This window comes from Porites lutea, chromosome 14 (assembly GCF_958299795.1).
Source record: "Porites lutea chromosome 14, jaPorLute2.1, whole genome shotgun sequence".
Taxonomy (NCBI): Eukaryota; Metazoa; Cnidaria; class Anthozoa; order Scleractinia; family Poritidae; genus Porites; species Porites lutea.
The window spans coordinates 20,103,962-20,121,518 of NC_133214.1; the positions used below are offsets into that span (position 1 = coordinate 20,103,962).

Genomic DNA, 17,557 nt, shown 5'->3' on the forward strand with positions numbered 1-17,557 from the left:
CTTATGCGCGCACCCAAGTTCTTCAAATAAAACCGCTATAAAAACAAGAACAACGAATCCACTGATCTATGGTCTGCTGTTTCTACGAGTGGAAGTCAAAGGTTAATCGTTTCGTTCTGATTTTCTGCTATAATCTTTTAGGCGATATTCCCCCCCTCCCCAATATTTGTGTTTCTGCTTTACCTTACGCTCTGATGAGGTAAATGAAAAAAGAAATGATAATGGCTTTACTGTACAAGCGGCAGCGATTGGTGGACAACAGATGAGTGGGTACATGAGTGGGTGGAAATGAAATTGGCGCCAAGTGGACAGTGGACAGTATATACAGTATATCGGTCTCTCATTCCCGTGGTGGTGCACTGTGGGTAGCTTTTATTGTAATGGCGAATTAATTTGTTTTGTAAGTGGTGGTGCGAATTGACTTTCAATCTTCTGTTATTTTTTGTATTTAACAATAGAAAGTTATTGCGTGCAAAATTGCCAGAAATACTTATGGAAACTGCTACTTGAATGGGACACGTCAGGACAATCTCCGGGGTTTTCGCTGCTTGATCGGTAAACACTGAGTAATAGATCATCAACAGAGCGCTGTTTTCGTCCGACTGGATTTGAACTTGCCACGGTTAAATTAGCCTAAAATGGCGTCTGCTGGAGATGATAATGAAATATGCGAGGAAGACGAAGACACAGCTAATAATGCCGCCAAAGTATCATCTAACAACGAAGGTTCGTGTTTATAACGCAATCGATCTTCGACAGGTTTTGTTTATATTTTATAATATTGCCTTCTTCACCACCTTCAATTTTGATTTTTAATCTTCTCAATGCAGATTTTAACATGCAATTGCTTGCTTTAACTAGGAATGAGGAGGTCTTCTTCAGATTCGAAAATCAAGAAATTACGGAGAAAAATATCACAGGGACTTAGGTTATGTGAGTAATATTGAGCTGCAATAGCAGTGTCGTGTTCATTATGGCTAATAAATATTCGTATTGCAGCTTCGCGCTTCGAGTCCACAGAAGTCCTTGAAGAATTAATTGTTAATTGCCTTTAATAATCCTCTCTTTAGAATTGTGACAATTTATGCTTGGCTTGAAATAATAGTTCCATTATTAAACAAGTTCTAAAGCTTTTTCGGTAAGGTTATATTATATATGATGCTTAACTTAACTTGCCATATCAGCTGTGGTGATCGGTGATATTATCGATGCATTGAAGAAAGACATGCTTTGTCCCCAGTCCTCTTTCGCATGTTTCAGAACATGGTTAAAATTGGGGTGGGGCGGGGGGGGGGGGGGGTTGGAGATGGGGGAAAGGGTGCTGAACCAACGCCCCATAGAAGTAAGCAGACCGTCCAACTATCCCGATCTTGTTGGGATTCTCCAAATTTTGCTTGGAAATACTGAATCCTGACGAAAATGCAATCAGAATAGGAAAAATCCTGATTTTGACATCTGTTCTGATATTTTCAAATGAATTCTTATGACACTCATACAAGAAAACCTAACAAAGTACGTTTAACTGAAACTGATTTCCAGAAAGCTTTAAAAAACTGCACAAAATATAAAATAAAATCTAGTGCTCATAATCGAAGCCACGCAAATAAGAAAATACAATGTAAGCTTAAAAATGACAATTGATATAGGGAACCATTTTTAAACAGAAATTGTCATCTCAGAACACTAAACATGACTTCTTAGAGCATCATGATTTCATGACCTTTAGAAGACAAGGATGACCAGGAGAATAAGATTTTCTCAATTTACTAAGTAAGGCATGATTCACATCATTACTGGAATTTTATTTGGTTTAAATCAACAAAACCAAGTACAGAATCATTTTCTTGTGTATAATGGACCTTGGACAAATTGATTTGACCATTTGCTTGGAAGAGACAATTCTGCTTGCAAACCACATTTTCTTCCTTCACAACGGTGTAATTTGGTTTACTTTAAAAATAATAAGCCATTTTTATGTTAAAAAAAGCTTGTGACTCTCCTGACACATTGACCACAACTGGAATTCCAAAACAACTTTCCTTTTTAATGAAATTAACAGTTAACCTAAGAAAAAACGGATAAAATAGTTACCTTTGACCTTCCCAAAAATATTGGAATTTGGGTGAAGCCCCTTAACTTCGCCCCTCTGCAGTCCTGTCCCCCTCCTGGTATAGGAATGTAGTCATCCCCCCCTCTCCTTGGGCTTAGGAAGGACTCTTATGGTCTGTACTTATTCTTGCAGCTTTTATTAAAGACGAAAATGATGTATCCAACATCTCTGATAAAAGTCAAATCGAGGTTAGCACTAGCTTCTTTATTTGTTATTAAAATAAGTTTATTGTTATTTAACACAAGACTCATGTGCTTTAAGAAGAATGTAATTTGCTTAAATACCGTAAAATTCCGAATATAAGCCCCTCCATGTATAAGCCCCTCCAAATATAAGCTCCTCAGAATCGGAATGCAAAAAACCCTGCGTTAAATCGCCTCTCTGAATTAAGCCCCTGGGGGGCTTGTACATGGATTTTGCTCTCGAATACAAAGTAAAACAAAGCAAAAATGGTAAAGTTCCTTCCCACTACAAGCTAGCCCAATCAATTTTGAAACACAAATTTCCCTCCGTACATAAGCCCCTCCAAAAATAAGCCCCTCAAAAAGGCCCTTTGAAAAATATAAGCCCCGGGGCTTATTTTCGGAATTTTACGGTAGATACCCTGTGAAGAGTGCCTAGTTTATACTTTTACCGTCCTTCTACTTATACTGGCATGAAAGAAGTATCCTCTTCTGACAATCATTCCATTTTCAATTGAGCATGCACAAGTTTCCTTACATGATTCCCAAGTAAAATGACACTTACTATGGTGTATTTTCATGAAGCACCCACTCTCGAACTGGAACTTTTGGTATATATAGCTAGGGACAGTATGATCAATCACTCATGCAGGAAAACTCATAAGAGACGCATGCACATAATCAGCAGAGATAACAAAGGTATTTATTATTACTGTTGTTTGTTTTCATGCATACAGAATGATGTTTTTGATAGCAACTCCAACCCATCTCTGACATCAAGCAAGCTTGCAGCCAGACCGGTCGTCAGGCGCTCTGCATCTGATTCAATAGGAACGCGGCTTAGAAAGATCAGCTTTGAGATTGGCAATGGAAGGAGAAATTCAGACGATCTGTCACCTGATGAACTGAAAAATATTCCTCAGGTTTGTTTTAAGATTTACTACTCAGTTAACTACCCAGTGTTCTCTCAAAAAACTGTTACACTACTGTGATTCAGCAACAGAATGGGAAAGTCAGTTGACAATGGAAATAAAAGCACATGTATGGGACAGTAAATGTAACTTCTGGCACCTAATTAATCACTCTGCTATTGACTGCCTGCTACATACATCTTTTACATGCTTTAGGTGATTACCATTATTTGGAACAGTTTTACATAATGTTATGGTGAACTCGTTTTTTGAGACTGGAATACCTGTACCACAAATGAAACTGAACTTCTGGTTAAGTCTATCTGCAAAACAGCTCCAAAATCCTTGTTCTGTGTGCCTTCCTATGTACCAGGATTTGAGTTAACATGCCATGTTTGGCCTGTTTAAAAAGCTTATTGTCAGTGCGCCAATCAGGTTGAAAGGAAATTCGAAATGTACATCTGGTAATTTCGTTGGGTCCGTTAGGTACCCATGACAAAAAAAGGTATCGGCGCTGCTTTATACTGCTGCTTTAACTCAGGGGTTAGAATACATCTTTGATGCAGGCTATGTATGGATCATTGGGTCTCGACCTTTGGCCGTGCATTCCATAAAAAATTTACTTAAAACTTTGCTGTGAAAGCCAGCTTGGTTTTTTCCTCAGTAGATCAAAAGTACAGTTTTACTGACAAAGTTTTGAACAGTGTGAGGTCATTTCTATGATCAATGTAGCTAGCTAAACAATATTAAAACGTTGTTTTCCAAACACTAAATCAACCCTCCAAGTTGGGATCATTTTAGTCGCCATGGTGCCTAAAATGTTGAAGCTGGGGACTTGATTTGTAAAAAAGTCCCCCTAAACCAAAAGAATATGTCGCCAAATGGTGATGAAGCAAAAACTTTAACTTGGAGGGTTGTAAATAGAGAATGAATGGTGAGAGAGGGAGAAAAAATGTTTTATCTTGTTTTGCTTCATTTCCTTTGTCTATATAACTTTTATAGGAATTGGCTCTCTTGAAAGCCAAGGAGCCAAGCCATGCAATACAATAGTATGCTGCACTGATCTTTATTGCCTTTTGCAATATGATATTTAGGAAGAATTTGCATTAAAAACCAGTGTTATCGCATTTTATGACATCAGATATTTTTGTGGTCAACATTTTTAAGTACCTGGATGGTTATCAGTTAAAGATATAAAGTTGTTGTTGAAAGGAAAAGAATTTGCAAGCTATTCTCCTAAACGGGCTATGTAGGTTATATGAAAATATATGATGTGTGAATGCTATTTTTAACTTCAATACTGGTACAATTTAAACGTATTGATCATTAATATTCCCAGTGAAATAAATAATTGTTACAACTGTTAATTATGTAATGTATGATATTGTAGAATGTTATTTAATATTCGTTATGTCAGTGTGGGATTTCTTCTTGTTAAATATATATTTATGTTTGAACTGATCATGATAAGTGTAAAAAACAAGGCTAGTTTGATCTCAGTAGTGCTCTGTTGAAAACATTAGTCTTGGGGCCATGTGCATGGTGAATTTTTCTTTTTCTTGTGTACAGAATAATTTTTTTTTATATGGACATGTGGTTAACATCTGTTTTTTAGCATCTTTTCTGAGGGAGGATAGTACTGAAAAACTCTTGTGATAAATTTAAATTTATAGGTAAATAACAAATTAAATCAAATGACAAAAAAGTTGAAGGAGTTATGAAACCATCACATTGCAGGAACTCCACAAAATCATCAATACTGTAAGAAAAGTTAACACTTGTTTATAATGGATCTATTGTACTCTTAGGTGTGTAGTTGCTATGGCTTTAACAGTAATACAAGATCTGTAGATATTTCTAAAGACTAGTGTTCATGCTTTGATGCTGTTGATTTTGAGATATCTGCATAACTTATTACTTGTTAAAAGATTGTGGTATTCTTATCACTATATTCTATGCAAAAAAAAAATTTACCCTCTTCACAATCAGTTTCATTGACCAAGATGTCAATTCTGGAGAATTATATTTGTCATATTATGTAGCTTTGGTGTTTCATCTTACTTAGTTCTTGTGCATGATTTATACTTATGTTTCTGATGCATCAAAGAAATGTGACTAAGATGGTAAGTTCCAGATTATTTCATGACGTTATCCTTGAATCTATTCCTTTATCTTAAGTTCGACACTGGGCCAGACAGCTGCAAAGAATGCTTTACTAAGGCACTAAACCAGTCTTTCTTTTCTTTCTTTAATTCAGTGGATTGGAATCACGAAAGAAAGAACTAGACATAGTACTTATTATAAAACAACTATAACATATATATCTAGGAAGGGTTGTTACAACATGCATTCACTATTTAAATGATTATATAATCACTTCAGTCAGGTTGCAAGCTTTTACTAGTTTTCAATTTTTTTATTTAGATTTTGAGTTAAAAATTTTGCTTGTGGGTGAAATTTACTGGAGAGATAAATCTACACATCAACATAAATTCCTTGTTGATGCGCAAAACTATGGTGGGAACTCCATGTAGCAACTTTTATATGGAAAGTAAAGTTCAAATGTGTAATAAGCAAAGAGTCAGAAATGAAGTATGAAATTAGGAGGGTTTTCTTACAGGTAGTTTTATTTTTTGAAACACTGGAGCCAGATTAAAAAAACTGTAAAAATAATATATATAATTAAATATCTGAATGTTGGTTCTTGATAGTAGATCGAGTGTTTATATCATTCAGTAGCTAGTTAGGCAGGCCGCTCTTTTATTGAGAATAACAGAGTGGTGGAGGGTACTAAAATCTGGGGTATTAGAAATCTTGGAGGCATGTGGCCAAGCTTAACACCTCAAACTCCAGCAGGGGCGGATCTAGGGGGAGGGTGCAGGGGGTGCGCGCAACCCCCCCCCCCCCCCTGAGATGACCTGCAGTTTTCTAATACAACTGGTATTCTGCAAAAAAAAAAAAACTATGTGGTTTATTGGTGTTGAAGTAGAGCAAGAGACGAGTGCACCCCCTCCTAAAAAAAGTCCTGGATCCGCCCCTGTCCAGATATGGCTCGTGTGCACCTTTGCCTAACTTTTTAGGAAAAAAACTTTTTTCAACTTTTTTAGGAATCTTAGGCATGAAAGTATAGAAAAGTTTAGGAATCTTTGATATCCAAACCCAAATGTGACAAACCTCAATAATTGTGAACACTTTTAGAAAACACAAGAATAATATACATTCTGTCTTGGACAAACACATCATGTATTACATCCCTCTCCTACCCCAGGTATGAAAATCATCCCTTTTTCTCTGGAGGATGGTTATATTTACTTCACTTTAATTTTATCCCCATGGATGCCTGATTTATCTGGATCAAATTTAGGTGTGAAACTTCACTCCCTTTTTAATCTATGCCTGAACCTTACACAGCTGCAACAGGATTCCTATTTTTTAAATTATTGTCTAGAACAGGTGCAGAAACTCAGTATCACACCCCCAGAGTAAATTAAAGGGAGTAGTACATGTACCCTGCTGTGTCTACAGTGCTTCCAAAGGAAAAGCTAATCCACCAATCTCCTCCTAGTTGTAAAGCCTTATGCAAATGAATGCAACATTGTTGGCCAACATTTCCCAACATTGTTAAATGTCACATTTTGTGTCTGTTTGCGCATCCTGTTGCATGTTGTTGTATGTCGTTGGGAGTTGTTGTGCAAAGTTTGAAACTGGTCAAACGTTTGAGCCAACAACTCCCAACATTTCTTTTGTTCTGTGATCACCAAAGCGCAGTAACAACAATGTTGTATCCATTTGCACAGCTTTTCAGCATTGTGTCGGCCACACATGCGCGTTACCAATGCATAGTTTTCAAAGTCTTATGGGTTGTGTCTTTCCCATGATGCACTGCAGGTCTTAACATTGTTACTCAGGACTACCAGCATGGACAGATCAGTGTTGGAAGTTGTTGCGTCCGCTTGCACATAGTTTAACAATGTAAATGTAATTGTTTCTATAATGACCAAGTGACATTGATCGTTTGCAGCCCCTGTCCCCTCCATTTGGTTGTCTTGATGCTTATCAGAAGCTGGAGCAGCTTGGAGAGGGTTCATATGCAACCGTGTTCAAAGGAGTTTGCAGGTAATGCTACTGCATCAAGCATTTGTCAATACTCACCTCAATTAGTACATGAAATTTTGGGGACAATCTAATTTTGCAGATTTTGCACTTTTTTTTTGAAATGGTGATATTAAAATGATGCAAACATAGCATAATGCGAAAATTAAGTGAAACGATGAGAGAAAGAGAGAATTACAAGAGTTGTAACTGGGAGTAGAGTACTACTTCCTGTTGTTCCTTTTCAAGACATAACATAAATAACTTGTGAGGCTTTTTTATAGGAAAATCTTGGACAATACCCGCTGTTGCGGCATTTGTTAGTTTTGACAGTAATGCCTATGAATTTAAATTTATTTGATTAAATAAGAAGTTAAATTAAATGTCTCTAGCTCAAAAACATAAAACGAAAGTGACTCTTAATCCAAAATTTTTGCAAAATCACAAAATTTAAGTGTTGCAAAAATTAATATGTGAACCATCAAAATATTGCTTAATTACTGTGTCGTGATTTCATGTAATATTAAGCTATTTCAAAGAAATTCATGAGGGGTCACTTTCAGAGGGGAAAGACTAGGCTCCAAGAGGGGAGAGGCTGGGCACTCAAAGGATGATCTGGTAGAGGGGTGCTGGCGAGGCCTTCGAACCATTTAAGACAGAAGAAAACACTAACTAAGTAAAGTTGTTGCTTGCGCTTTAGATTTTTCATATCTGATTGGCTTTTCCCTTGCAAAGCACTGCGATAACATTCCAGATGAAATATTTTTGTTACAAGTTCATGGTCTTCTGAGTTTCATGATATTATGGAAGACAAGATTTTTACAAGATAATATACTGTATATTTTTATTTCACCTTAGTGCAAATAATAAGATTGTGGCCTTAAAGGAGATCAGGTTGCAAGAAGAAGAAGGAGCACCATTTACTGCCATCAGAGAAGGTAACAGTTATGGATAATTTTTTTGCCTTTCTTTGGCCATGCACTTGTAAGCTTTAAGTTAATAATGAAGGGCTCAGTGCAAGAATGACACCTTTTTTGCTCATTTTTTAAAAATGCTTCAAAGTTGCTAAAATTTTGCATGTGACTTCTGATTTAGGAGACAGGCACTGTTCTGAGGCTTTTTTCCGCTAACTAGTTTGAGCTTCGAAGATCATTTTTGAAAAATATAGTATGCAATTTTCCTTTGTCTCTTAGCCTTAATTATTCATGAATTAAGGCTAAGAGACCAAAGAAATTGATAATCAACTGGGTGAAAAGATATTTAACCTGAATCTGTCTGTATGAGTTGCTTGGTTATCACATATACTCTCATTTTTTTTCCAGCCTCTTTGCTGAAACAGCTGAAGCATGCCAATATTGTGACACTACATGACATCATTCATACCAAGGATACACTCATGTTTGTCTTTGAGTTTGTGGTGAGTTAATAATGTAAAAGAGTGTCCCATCTTAGCGAGGGTTGACTTAGTTTACAGTGTCAAACCGCTGCTTACTACACAATAATATTGCAAAACTACTCTCAACTTATGTCAAGAGTTTTAAGTGAATATGTTTCTAGGGGTCAGTACCTACTATAAAGAGGTTAGCCTGCGAGCAAGCTCTCTGGGGCTCTCTGGTGTTGGGGAGGGAAAGGAAGGAGAGCTTGCAACTACGTCTCTGGAATTTGAATATCTGCATTAAAAAAGTCGATGCAAAATGCGGATTGGTGGAGATGGCATTAGTAATGGCGGTATTACCCTTGGCACATAGTGTTTCTCAATGTTTGTTTACGTTCGTGCTCGTTTCTGCTTCACGCTGATTGGCGAAATGTGACAGCTCAGTTGACGCAGAGCCACAGGGGAATTGGAGGTGGAATTCAAATTCCAGAGACGCAGTTGCAAGCTCTCCTTCCTTTTCCTGCCACGCCGCTGGAGCACCCCAGAGAGCTTGCTCGCAGGCTACTATGGGGTAGGAAACTAGGCATCTGAAACAAAGCACTGATCAGCAAGATCAATGGCTCAATGAGAGATGTATATTTATTTAATTTTGTATTTCCTGAGCTCTCTCACATATTTTGTTGCAGGATACAGATCTAAATATCTACCTTGAAAAGTATCCGAGAGGTATTCCGTCATACAATGTAAAGGTTTGTTCAGAGATTTTTGCCTTAAAGAAGTTTGGTTACTAATGGTGTAATCTGCCGTTTGCCATTTTGCCCATAGTCCAAGGTTTATTTGAAAATACATGTCTTGTTAATGTATATTTTCTGTAATAATTAATTAGCCTTGTTTAGCCATGGCTGTTACTATTAAGATACCGTTTGTGAATTAATAATAGGACAAATTAAAATAATTGCCTTGGAAAACAATGGTTTTTTTTGTGGTTCATTAATATGTGTCATTATTGTTTTTATTGATATTGAAAGTACCTTTGGCCCACAGCAAGAAAAATCTACCGTGTCAGTCGTTCATGACAGCTCTTTCATAAATAAAGCAAATGAAAATTAAATGACTTAAATACTCAATGTAGGCCAAAGAATTTGTTTGGTTATTCTTTATTTGTATTTCTAGCTGTTTTTGTTCCAACTTTTAAGAGGACTGGACTACATTCATGAACGGAAAATTCTTCATAGGTAAGTACTGGTGATTAAAGACTGGTATAAAATATATGCTTCAAAATCTATCTGAACTAAGGTAACTATATTAAAACCAGTATAAAGCTAGACAGAGTTAATATACATAAAGTCTATATTAACTAAACATGACAGTATCTGATACACATGTAATTTTTGTATTTAAGACGTCATTATGTGCTTCTGTGTTTATAGGGACTTAAAACCTCAGAACCTGTTAATAAATGAAGTGGGAGAATTAAAACTGGCTGATTTTGGTAAGTGACATCATTATTTCACTTTTTCCCATCGCCCTTTGCACCCTCCCCTCCCTTACAATGATTTCCCCCACCCCACCCTATCAATATGATCACTTTGCATTTCTCTTGTTTTCTAGAGATATTTGTTTGTCTATGTCTAACCGAGGTTGATTGTTTCTAGGTTTAGCCCGTGCTAAATCCGTCCCTAGCCATACGTACTCTCATGAAGTGGTTACACTTTGGTAAGTAAAAACATGTTTTCAGCTTGAGAAGCTTCTGTAATTTTGAACAATTTTATTTTTGGCGCTGTTAAAAATATTGTTTATTAAAATTAATTCTTCATTTTTTATTCGCTGGGAACCTTGACAGGTATCGACCTCCAGATGTTCTTCTAGGATCAAAAGATTACACAACATCATTAGATATCTGGTAAGATATGAATGCCCTTAACCTTGGACCGACTTAGTTAACCATTTCCTTTGCTAAAGGGGTCTAAGTCACAAGTCAAGAAAATTATCCAATTTAGTCCGTAGTCTCTGTGAAAACGATACGAATTTTGAATTTCTCAGAGAGAAGGGCTGTTTACTTTTTACATAAACCATCCGGGTGGAAATCTTGTGCATTAACAAAGAAACCGTAAAATTTGACGTAATGGGAGAATGACCCGGTACAAAGTATGTCCAAATCAATTGAACAGACTACAAAGAACGGAAAAATTGCGTCGCCTCAAATCACAGCCCATGTTTTCCGAAGCTTTCCAAACGTAGCCTGTACCCAGACGTTGTTTTATTTTTCTTTTCCTTCCTTTCGGAAATATCGGCGAGCGCGCGAGAAAGAAAAAAGTTTCAGTTATTTCTGTCAATTTTATTCTTCCCCCACCTTTACCCTCTGCGCTGGCGGTCAATAAATCGCCCGCGGTTTTTATTTTTATCACGCGCGCTCGACGGACTTTGAAGAGAAATTAGAGGGTCTCTTAACAGGCCATTCCAAACGAAATGACGTGAACATTTGATTTTCTTACCGGAATTTCCAGTTTAACCATGTCCATAGTTAGTACCCAGGTTCTCACGTTTACACCACAAAATCACTCTGTTGTCATTGTTCAGGGGTACCGGTTGTATCTTTGTGGAAATGGTAACAGGAATTGCTCTGTTTCCTGGAATGAGAGATTCCGTTGATCAACTCAACAAGATATGGCAGGTAGGAGTTACGTCAGTTACCATGGTTACACTCGACAGCGAGGGTTATGTCGTATGCCATCTTGTAAGTTAGTTATAAGGTCTACATTCATTGTCAATCACCTAGCAGTCGTTTCCCTTAACCCTTTAAACACTAAGACCAAAATTCGAATTCTCATTTGCTGCACCTATTCATTTCCTACAGAAGTAGAGGGGAGAAGTTGATAAAATATCAAGCCAATTCATCTTGTGTGATCATGTCTGTAATTCTCATGACCAGTCTGTTCTAGAAAGCATTGATATTACAAAGAGAAATTTGATACTGATCACTCTTAGGGCTTAAAGGGTTAAGCCAGGCGGGGAAAGCACGAAATAGGCGCAAGGGCGTTGGGCAAAAAGGAGCAAAATAGCGGGGGGGAGAAGGGGCGGGTAAGGAAACGTCTGCTTCGCAGGCTAATTAGCATCACACTTTGCAGGAGGCGAAGTGTCCGTTTTAGATAGATGTCCGTCTGGTAGAGGGTCAAATAAAGGGTGTAAAGAAAGGCAGGGACCAATTCTGGGTGTCCGTTTTACGGGTGTCCGTTAAGAGAGAGTCGACTGTAATCAACTGGATCAAGTCTACTTGAAAAAACTAATGATCTTAAAAATTTTAGATTTTAGGAACAGCAACTGAAGAAACATGGCCTGGTGTTTCCAGATTACCTGAGTATAACGCAGGTATGCATAGGCAAGGTCTTTTGTCACTGGTATACGTTTACAAAGCGCACTAAACACACACCCTCTTAACCGTTTACTGTATATCTACATTTTTACGATCTCTTAGTTCCCCCATTTTTGCTCCACAGATAATTTTGTTGACTTTCCACCACAGAGACTTGGAATTGTTGCTCCGAAGTAAGTGATTTTCACCTAATTGTCACGATACGATTACTGGTATAGATGGCGTGAGTGTAATGCATTTAACAGTCAAACTGGTCGTTAGCTAGCCTGCGTAGCTGGCGGTATTGTGTGGGTTCGAGATTAAAGTTTTGGCGGCGGAGCCGTGTTCCAAAAAAAAGGAGTAGGGACTAGGCGGTTGAAATACCGCCTGCCAGAAAACCCCGGTATTTTGAATGGTCCGCACACCAGTGTGCGGGGAAACGGATTGGTCGACGGCCATTCATATGTCAATCATGTTAGATGAGCCTTCGCGTATATTTCCCATTTTAGGGAGCAGATGGTGATTGTGTTTTCCGCTTTAGAAAGAGCATAATTGATGACCAAATTGCCGAAATGGCGTCTTTAAAATTCACAGCGCTGGAATTGTCTTAATTTAGCCGTAAAAAACAAAGGTCAAAGAAAATTAAAACACTTTACAACTGCATCCGAGATCAAATCCTATCAGGAACACCTACAGAAGAATAAACCACCGGAAATGGTTACTCAGTATGCATGTAACAAACCAGCTTCATTACCTTTTAATGTTAAGCCTAGTGTTGCAAAAAAAGATTTACTCAGTCAAAGTTTAGAATGATACGTGCACTGTGTAGTGCTAGTAACCTTCGAGCGAGAGCCGAGAAAATAAAAAAAATCTCTGTTCAAGCAAACTCACAAGGTCACGTTTCACATTGTCACGAGCTTTAAGAGTCGTGTTTAGCCTGTCAACCCTTATTTCTAAACTGTCTCGCGCGAAAATAATCGGAAGTTTCGAATTGCAGGTGTCTCTTTGATTGGCTGATTTAATTGGGATCAGCTAACGTGACAAAAGTGGGCGGCATTCGCAAAATCATGGTTCTCTGGCAGGCGGTATTTCTCGCGGCTTCGCCGCTCGTGACGGCTCCGCCGTCAAATCTCACTCGACTATATTACAACGGCTCCGCCGCCAAATCTCACTCGACTACTACACAATACCGCCAGCTACGCAGGCTACTCGTTAGCGGACACCTATATAGGGCCAGACAAAGTGTTCAAAGGTGTTCTCCTAATCGTATCCGTCGAAAAAAATTGATGTTTTGCCTCAGCGAATGAAATTGCCTCGAGTGATATCCTCCATTTATGATTATGCAGTGATTTTGTTCCCTGACGCATAAAAATTCCCAAAGACACAACCCATGGTAAAGATCGGATAGATCTGAAGATGTCTATTTCTAGAATATCTTCAAGCTGTTCGTGTTGTTATCTTTTGCCTTTGTTGTGCTTTACAATAGAAGGAATATATTTTTACAGAGTTTTGTAGTCTGTCTTATGTAACTGTCTGGTTACATAAAGGCCCAAGCATTTTCAATTTAGGACTCGTTTTTTTGAAGAGGGACTCAAGGGCCGAATCTAGGGGGAGGGTGCAGGGGGTGCGCACCCCCCACCCCCTGAGATGACCTGTGGTTTTCTAATACAACTGGTATTCTGCAAAAAAAAAAAAAAAAACTATGTGGTTTATTGGTGTTGAAGTAGAGCAAGAGACGAGTGCACCCTCTTCTAAAAGAAAAATCCAGTATCCGCCCTTGGGACTTGCAATTCTTGTTTCTGCACTGGGACTCAAGATTTTTCACAAGATCAGTCCCAGGACTCACCATAACTATTTGTAACAAAATCACTGTTATGATATGTCTCCAGGTTGTTGCTTATTACTGGAGCTGAATCTCTGGCCACAGAAATGGTGCAGGTATGATCTACCGTATTGAAATATAGAGAATCATGTCAGTAAAGCATTAACTGAGCATCTTTTGAAGAACTGTAAGTTGCCCAAATTGTGCGTTGGTAGATTGTGTTCTTGTGGAGTTAAGTGGGGTCGAGTTGAAAATTCTTTGATTTTAGCATTCCCTTTCTTGTTTACTGAACGCTTCACAAGACTCTCCAATTTTTTGTCGTTTTTCAGTGTGTTCCAAAGAACAGAATATCCGCCTCAGATGCTATGAGTCATGTATACTTCAGCGACTTACCAAAGGAATTATTCACTTTACCAAATGGTAGGTAATGAGTCTTTACTAGTTTTCTCTCGTTTTTCTTTTTCATGTCAGAAATATTGTGATAAGTTTGATTTAAAGAATTATTTCATTCGCGTACAATTTTGCTAATCACAGTCCCTTTTATTGGGTCAATTAATAGTCGTGGGATAAAGAACTACCAGTGAGTCATACAGTCACGAGTTCTTTGTGATTTGGGTCCTTATTGGCCACTAAGTAACTTGAAAGTGTTTGCGCGCGCCACAATGTGCGAGCATATCGAAATTAAAGTGATGCAAAGCAATAAGAGTGTTAATACGATGCATGTGAAATTGAGTTATTATGACTCCGCTGTACATACTTACTAAAAATCATCCTGACAAAGATAAATCCATAACAGGACACCCAAGGAACCACAGGAAATCCAAAGATAAGTGGCTCGTAGCAATAATATGAAATGCTCACTAACGCTACTTTCTTGCTTTTAGTGGTGTCAATATTTTCAGTCCCTGGTATTCAGCTAAGCAAGGACGAGCAATGAGAAAAAGGGGGCTTGGTTTTGCAGTCTAATCGCCTACACTGCTTTGCTGTTAATAGCGCAAGCTGGACTCTGCTCTCCAACAAACTCTCTCAGATTCGCATATAAGATGATTTCCCAAGGAGTATCTTACAAGAGGAAACTATAGTTTATCTTTTTTATTCAGTTAATTATTAATTGTCGCCATTTTGTGACTGAATTCCAAGTATATTTTAAAACATTGACATCAGGAGCTCATAACGTGAAGCGAGCCTCTCCCATACTAGGCTTGTTTCACGGTGTTTTCACCGACCGGTTTATTTTTAGATCCATATTAAGGCACCTCCACTCAGTCTATGAGCTATGAGTGTATTCGAAGTATAAGAAGATATTAAACTTCTTTAAAATTTCCGAAATACCAGCCATTTTCAGGCCTGTAGGTTTTGCTGAAAAGTAATAGGGGAATTCAATGATTTGCGCCAAAACCGTGCTAAAAAAAAACTGGTCAGTGAAATGTTAGCGCCCAGGGGCCCGTTTCTCGAACGTCCCGGTAACTTTTCGGGCCCGAAATCAAATATTCAAGGCAAAATTTAAAAAATGAGATCACGGGTCCTGGCTAGCGAACTACTCCATTTTGTTTCATTAACTGATAGTTTTATCATGTTAGATGCAAGACTATTGAAACCTCGATCTTTAATGTAAACGGGAACAGCTTATCGGGCCCGTTAATTATCGGTACTTTCGAGAAACGGGCCCCTGACACGAGTATATGGAAGTTGCTCACTCTAGGTTATGGCCTCCTGTTAACGCCGAATATTACCCAGAATAAACTGAACTGAAGCAAACTCTTGATGTTCTTATCGCAATGCGGGTTCAATTGAATGTCGCTAAGTTATTACGTAGTTACTTGATATTAAGTTATTAACCAATCAGAACTCCGAACATCACGCGTAGACAATCAACTGAACCAATCAGAACTCGAACAAAAGCTTAAACGTTTGCCAAGAGCGGGAAAACGCATGTGAGCAAGTCAAGATTCGTTTACTTATGATTGGTGGATAAAACTCCGCGAGATTTCAGTCCAGCAAATCAGAGGCGTAGCAATTCAAAGTTGATTCAATCACGTGATTACTTTGAACAACTCGCGACATTCATTTGAAAATACTCGCTAATCACTGGAAAATGTTACAGCTACAGGTTGCATCTTCAAAAGGTTCATCCCAGGGATTAAAAGATGTATATAGTTTTTACAGTGCGGTAAATGCAATTTTTTAAATTCCCCTTGTAAATTATGGCTTCCAATTTATTTATATTAATATATTTGAAAGTAAATTATGCGTTTTCTATATTAAAAATGGCAAATTTTGGGGATATAAAATAATGGTCTTTGGTAAATATTGATATCAGCTTTCTTAAAGCCTGAGATATTTCGCTACTTAATGTGAATTTCTTTTAATTCTTATTTTGTACTTATGCTGATTAAGTTTGTAATATTGTCAGTGACAATGTGCTGTAGTTTGCTTACGGTTATTACTATTATAAAATTTTGCATTTCTCTTTTTTCGTTTTTGCTTAATGTGCTTGGTTCTAGTAGTCTAGTTAGCCAGGTGAATCAAAACCCATTTTCTTTTAACAACAACAACAACAACAACACTTTATTCCGTTTTTAAAATAACAATATTACAAGCATTGACAAACCCCAGTTAGCATAGCTAATCGAGAGTTTATTAACGACTGAGTCAGAGTGGACGTCAGTTCGTTCTGTGATCATGGGAGCGGTCAAACGACATGGTTCTCCTTGGTTGTGTGGTTACAGATGGCACTGGACGACAGGAAATTCTGTTTTTTCACTTGACTGAACAGTCTTAGTTTTAGTCTTTATCAAAAAAGGATAAATCTCTCCTGTTCTCATGGTATTATCCATGAATTTTAACGATCAAAGCGTTCCTAACGGATTGCTTACCGCCGGAAATAATTCGTTTCGTGCAACTGGTTGAGTCATCTTCCCCTGCGAAAGAAATACTGGTTGTAGAGGAGATCGATCTTTTTTGGGTTTTGATTGTCCCTGGTCAATATGTTTGCCTCCAAGTCATCAGGTCACTAGAATATTTTACTGATATCTGCCCCGTATGTTCTTGTTCAACTCAGTTATTTACTGGGCGCCAGTTAAATGAGAATGGCCCTTACATAATTCTGTATATTTAATAGGATGTGTAATTGTATTTTTCGAGTAAAAAAATGCGTGGAAGATATTTATTTGAAACATGGAAAAAATTAAATGTCCAAGACACTGCTTTGTGTGTTTGTCATCTGTTAAGGTTTCCATAGAAATTGTTTAAAACGTGTTTAAATTCTACAATCAAGGTGAAAAGAACTTAGAAAGTTATAAAAAAACCGAACACAGGGCTGTTATCCTTCGTCGGCTTGAGGTTCATCTCTTCATTCCCCGAATCACCTTAGCCCAAAAAAGTTAATAAATGTACATTTTGGGGTTGGCGTGGGGAGGGCTTCAGCCATTTTCAACTGAATAACATGGTAAAGGTCCAAACATTTCTGCCCTCTGTTGCAAGTGCTTGAAAGCGGAAAATGTGTGTAACCTACTTGAACAACGGTTGTACGGAGCTTAAGCAACGACGACGGCGACGGCAACGAGAACGGAAAAAAAGAAATAGGTTTATATTGGCAAAACAACGACTTAGCTCCCGCACCAGCTTAATACTGGGTTACCTGTGGTTCGGTGGTTCGCGCCAGGTTAGCAAAACAGAGCTGCAGTGCGTTTTGCAAGCAACAACGACTTTGT

The 17,557-nt window shown here is 37.9% G+C and overlaps 1 protein-coding gene across 1 annotated transcript; it reads left to right on the forward strand.

The window, feature by feature from the left end:
- The first annotated feature begins 357 nt into the window (after positions 1–357).
- On the forward strand, positions 358–17,050 carry LOC140924427 (cyclin-dependent kinase 14-like). Its single transcript, XM_073374458.1, has 18 exons — positions 358–726; positions 862–933; positions 2,243–2,298; positions 3,030–3,215; positions 7,225–7,319; positions 8,154–8,233; positions 8,618–8,712; positions 9,357–9,419; positions 9,844–9,905; positions 10,101–10,162; positions 10,326–10,386; positions 10,514–10,573; positions 11,251–11,344; positions 11,976–12,039; positions 12,168–12,216; positions 13,912–13,960; positions 14,174–14,264; positions 14,729–17,050. Exons 1-18 carry the CDS (start codon positions 639–641, stop codon positions 14,779–14,781), a joined length of 1,380 nt encoding a protein of 459 aa, XP_073230559.1. The 5' UTR covers positions 358–638; the 3' UTR covers positions 14,782–17,050.
- Positions 17,051–17,557: the final 507 nt, after the last annotated feature.

Coding starts and splice junctions, on each gene's coding strand:
- LOC140924427 (XM_073374458.1), top strand. CDS start 639: ATGGCGTCTGCTGGAGATGATAATGAAATATGCGAGGAAGACGAAGAC. Junction 10,163..10,325: donor ATTAAAACTGGCTGATTTTG/GTAAGTGACATC, acceptor GATTGTTTCTAG/GTTTAGCCCGTGCTAAATCC. Junction 11,345..11,975: donor AACTCAACAAGATATGGCAG/GTAGGAGTTACG, acceptor TAAAAATTTTAG/ATTTTAGGAACAGCAACTGA.